Source organism: Penaeus chinensis, chromosome 19 (genome assembly GCF_019202785.1).
Source record: "Penaeus chinensis breed Huanghai No. 1 chromosome 19, ASM1920278v2, whole genome shotgun sequence".
Classification (NCBI taxonomy): domain Eukaryota; kingdom Metazoa; phylum Arthropoda; class Malacostraca; order Decapoda; family Penaeidae; genus Penaeus; species Penaeus chinensis.
Genome location: NC_061837.1, coordinates 1,241,462 through 1,246,461, shown reverse-complemented (window position 1 = coordinate 1,246,461; position 5,000 = coordinate 1,241,462). Strand labels below are relative to the sequence as shown.

Genomic DNA, 5,000 nt, shown 5'->3' with positions numbered 1-5,000 from the left:
TTATAGTTCCCGATGTGAATTGATTTCCTGAATTCCGAAATTCCCGCCGCAGGCGCAGGAGCCGAACCTAGCCATTTTGTGCTTGATAAGCACTTTTTAAGCGGATTTTCGAACCTGTGCCGATTCCTCTCTTTTACACGGGTGATTTGTCTTATCTAGGGTGTCTTACCTTTACCGTCCTCGCCAGAGTCCATGACAAGGGTCGAAGAGAGAAGAGAAAGCGCCGAAAGGGGGAGAAAATGCGAAAAACAGCGGAAAATGGCGAGCGGACGTTCACGCTCGCGGCCGCCTCTGCCTTTGCGCTCGGCTCGCGTCACTTGTCTTGGGATTCGAATCGTGCGACTATGGGGAGAAAATAAAGCGTGCTCACTGATAAGGCTTTCTAAGCGGTAGATCATATGTCTAAAATATCTCTCTGCCGAGATATATATTAACAGATATTAGGTATTCTATAGATTTTGTGCGATAATGTTTTTATTATTTCTCTTCAGTCACTCGTTTTTATTAGTTATTGAAAACATAATATCTCCGTTGTACCTTATACCAATACTTAAATTAAATTAAAACATCTTACTTACTTATTTATCTCAGAAATAAGAACATTTTCATACGTGACGCTGCGCATGTTGGACGTCATTTGTCTCAGGAAAAAGTAAACAACAAACATGGCGGTGAGTAAACACGTGAAAGGAACGTTTCCTTATTTTTACGAGATGTTTTACTGTTATGACTTCATGAATTTAGCTTTAAATGTTATCTTTGGGTAATTATTGCTCTATTCGAGTAAACTTTAGTTTTAGATGTTATTGATAATGTTGCTTTATATTTTAATAGTATTTTTGACTACATGTTCATCTATATTATAATTTGGATTTAAAACAGGAAAATTTTGAAGATTATTATGAATAAAATGGCACATGAAAGAACAGGGATTAATATTTTGTTCTTTATGTATTGAATTCGCACATTTCATTACGATATTTTATATACATTCAAGTAATTTGCTGTACCAGCGGCATACGCGATGAATTACTTTTGATGCAGTTATGTAAATTTTATTTACAAGACACCCAAGAGTCTGGCATTGGCCTCTCACGAACTTATATGATTATTCCCTTATAATTCTTTCGCCTCTTGCCTTGGCACTCAGGCAAAGATGAGCACACGTCCCCTGCACATGCGATTCCCCAAAGAGGTCATGCATCTGTACGGTTTCTTATCCTTTATTGTAGTAGCTCAAGATACCTTCATGGACCCAATTACAGTAACAAAATGACTATGTTTACAGTAATATAATGCAATGTCTATTGACTTGTTTTACAGGAGTTCAGTTGTTCATGTGCATTATGGAATTCTCGCTATACCTACAGCTGGGTAGTGAGACTGGCATGCAGGAGTGCCCAATGTTGAGTCTCTCCTGCCATGAATACATAAACAATTCTTTGTTTTCCAAGGTGGGGGCAGCCCTCCAAGGTGAGGGTCGCAGTGGCCACAACCCTTTGCATTAGACAATATTGTTGGTACTATGATTACAGCAAAGTTTGAGAATTCCATACTGCGCATGCTCAACTTAACCCAATGGCGACGGGTCACGGCTATCGCCGTCATAACAATACGCCCGAAATGAGGCGTGCGGCTGTCCGCAGCGGCGCCGCACTAAAACACCCCGAGGCAATGATTCGGCTTGATGTACCGAATTCACGCACTCAGAGTCGGCATGTTGCCGCCGTTCGCCAGAGCGTAGAGTTTTTTTTAATTTTCTATACCCGACGCCATTGGGTTAAACTCCCTGAAAAATAGTCAATAGGCATTCTTTCCACTCTTGACGACACATATATATATATAAAGGAATGATGCCTATGGAACCCCCTGTCACACCCTGTAAACTTGGCCCCACTAGTAGGGGGAGGCACGAAGATTACCAGCCTGCTGCCCCCTGACCCCATCCTGGATTACAAAGTATCTTCTTGATATTTAAGGCAGGATGGAGAGTATGTTACAAACCATATTATAAAATTTAGGGTGCTTGTGTTCTGTGACAGGGGTTAGGCGGAAGTATGATTCCCCTGAGGGCATAAAAGGGATGCAGCCTCTTGCATCAAATAATATAGTGTGTAGACCTCATTTTCTTTGTGTCACCCTGCAAGTAGATCATAGATTCCATTCTGCTGTGGATTCACGTAGGATTCCTTGTGTGCCAGGGTAAGGGTTAGGCCCCATCCCCTCAACCTGAGCCCTGAAACACAATCTCCCTGCATTATATGACTTAGCCTAAGCCTTGACTCCTTGCCGTAGATACTCAAAGGATTCTTTGTATTCCAAGGTTGAGGTTGAGAGGGCAGGCGCCCTCTAGGGGTTTTATAGGGGGTACAGGGGCCTGCATTATCTGATTTAGTGACCTACTTCAGGCATTTCTTTCATATTTTACCCTGTGATTTTCCTAGTAGTCTAACCTTTATGCCTCCACTACTCCCAGGGCCAAGTTTGTAGTATATGGCATAATTCCTTCATACATTAGTTGAGGGTGAAAGGAATCCATTGGTACCAGTATTGTCCGGATCAGATAAACATAGGTATTCTAAACATTTAACTAATTAGGAATCAGGGCAAACATATTTAGCCATGGTAAATTGTACATGGTGAGGTAAATTTCTAGAACAGGCCATCTGCGTGTAACATAATCCACAAAAAAATAAAGTGATTGGGTTAAAGATACACATTAGTAATGGAGAAAAGAATTAAAGTGTCTTTGGATGTATCATATATCAGAACTCTCCCTCTTAAGGTTCTTTCTGTGGTCTATTGCAGAAGCCAGGCAAAGTGGGCAAGGGAGGCACCAGCAGCAAGATGGGGAAGCGGAAGGACAACAAGGAGGGGGGACGAACATCCAAGAAGGTCCACCCAGAGAAGCTCAAGAACATCATGAAGGCAAAGGAGGCCAAGAAGAACAGTCGGCGCATGACCAATCGCAGTGAAAAAAAGAAAGAGAAGCGGGGTCTTCTACGTCAGAAGGAGGCCCAAAGGGCATACCAGGCCAAGATTGATGAGGAAGTCGAATACCAGAAGAAGCTTCAGATTGAGCTGGCTGGTGGAAATGACCCCAAAAGTGAGTAGTACCCTGTTTCAAGTTTGCTCTTATTTTCCTTGTATTTTTCCTATACGTTTTCCCAGCTTCATTTTCATCCTCTCCTCTCTGTTTTCTGTGTGATCCAGAATACAGAAATCTCTTCTCATAAATGTAATCATAGGAATATATGACTCATGAACTTGATATTTTATTTTATTTATTTCAGGTAATCAACAGATAAAGGTGATGAACAAAAAGGAGCTGCAAGAACTTGTTCAGAGGTAAATGTGGAAATTCAGTTCAGTGTTTAAGTGCAAACACTTGTACATGCATATATATTATATAATATTATACAAGGATTTTGACTGATATAACAAGAATGTTGTTTTACAATTCACATTCCTTATTTCCTCACACTTGTCCCCATTACAGCCAGAAGAGAGTCCTGTTAGATGAGATGGAGGAGGAATTGGCCAAGGAGGATGTAAGAATAGGAAGGACGGCTGCAGTCAAACCAGACCCTCTCTCACAATACAAGAGTGTTGAAGATGAACCACGTAGCTTTGAAAAAGACCCCATACCCAGCTGGGTCAGGACCATGTTACCCATCAAGAACCAGCAGGGTGGCATTGTGGCGAGGTACCTGGCAGTTGACGGTAAGGAATAAAGAAATTTGATAATGATGAATGTGAAGATAACAAAAAGTTCAAAAGAGCTACTGAAAATGACAAATATATATGTACTGCATTTTTTTTTTTTTTTTTTTTTTTTTTTTTTTTTTTTTTATGAATGCATTTTTTTTTATTGAATGCTTTCTTCGAAAGAAAATGTAAGTAATGAACCTAAATATAAAATATAAGTAATGAACCTAAATATAAAATATAAGTAATGAACCTAAATATAAAATATAAATAATGAACCTAAATATAAAATCAAAGTATATGTACAAAAGAATAACAAAATATTTATCTAAAAGGATGAGTACATTGAAATGATGCAATACCAGGAGAGAGAAGGGTAGGAAGATCCCCATCACCCTTCACCTTCCACTTAGAAACAAGTTAAACATAGACATTCAGCCAGCTCATCTGAACCCAATGCCACTGGGGAAAGTGAACAAAAAATGGGGGAAATGCTGTGCCCATTTTCTATATTTTTTGGGGAAATGTCTGCCCATAGATGGCTCTGCTAGTGCTTAGCCACAAAGGAGTCAATTAGTAGACCTTGTGACCGTACCTGTTTTTTAATATTAGTAACAGCAAAATAAGATAACGTAAAATATTTCGTAAATATTTCGTAAATCAAAAAGAGAGGGTGAACGGGCGAGACAGCCAGTGCTCCTAGCTGGCTCATTGGTGACTTAGTACAAGTATATCCATCTATGTGTAAAAACAATCAAACAAGTACTACGAGTGGGCATAGCACGTGTCTACCCGTCGTACCCGTCGGCAAGGGGTTAACCCAAAACCGACAGGCATGACATGTACGTACAAGCCATGCCCACTATGAGTTTATGTTATTAATTGTTCATACACTTACATAGCTCCACAGGTACTAAGTCACCATTGAGCCAATTCCAAGGATTACCTGTCTCACATGTTTACTGTTTTCCTTGATTTTCAGAAATATTTTGTTATCTTACATTGCAGTTATTAATGTTGGTAACATTATAGTAATTATCATGACTATGAAAAGAACACCATCGATATTCATAGCTTTGGTAAAAGATACGTTTTTCCCACCAATTCAAGGAAAGGTTTAAGTTAGGTAAAGTCATATGGGGTACTAATTGACTCCTTTGTGATTGAGTAAATTTTTTTTTTTTCTTTCCCTCCCTTTCATATAGATAAGAAAAAGGAAAAGAAAGCTACAGAGGAGGAGGAAGATGACGATACTGATGATGAGAGCAGTGATGATGAGGAACTCCGTGTTG

The 5,000-nt window shown here is 39.7% G+C and overlaps 2 protein-coding genes across 2 annotated transcripts in view; one reads left to right on the top strand and one right to left on the bottom strand.

Moving 5' to 3' along the window:
• The window catches only part of LOC125035203, a 9,014-nt gene extending 8,715 nt beyond the window's left edge, over positions 1-299 (bottom strand). The window contains exon 1 of the mRNA XM_047627445.1: positions 170-299. Coding sequence (XP_047483401.1) covers positions 170-194 — 25 coding nt within the window. The 5' untranslated portion in view covers positions 195-299. The remainder of the gene's footprint in view (positions 1-169) is intronic.
• Positions 300-592: 293 nt separating this feature from the next.
• The window catches only part of LOC125035108 (nucleolar complex protein 3 homolog), a 7,055-nt gene continuing 2,647 nt past the window's right edge, over positions 593-5,000 (top strand). Inside the window, exons 1-5 of the mRNA XM_047627267.1 lie at positions 593-671; positions 2,809-3,106; positions 3,294-3,348; positions 3,500-3,723; positions 4,914-5,000. The exon at positions 4,914-5,000 is cut by the window's right edge and continues 110 nt beyond it. Of these exons, the coding sequence (XP_047483223.1) occupies positions 666-671; positions 2,809-3,106; positions 3,294-3,348; positions 3,500-3,723; positions 4,914-5,000 (670 nt within the window). The 5' untranslated portion in view covers positions 593-665. The remainder of the gene's footprint in view (positions 672-2,808; positions 3,107-3,293; positions 3,349-3,499; positions 3,724-4,913) is intronic.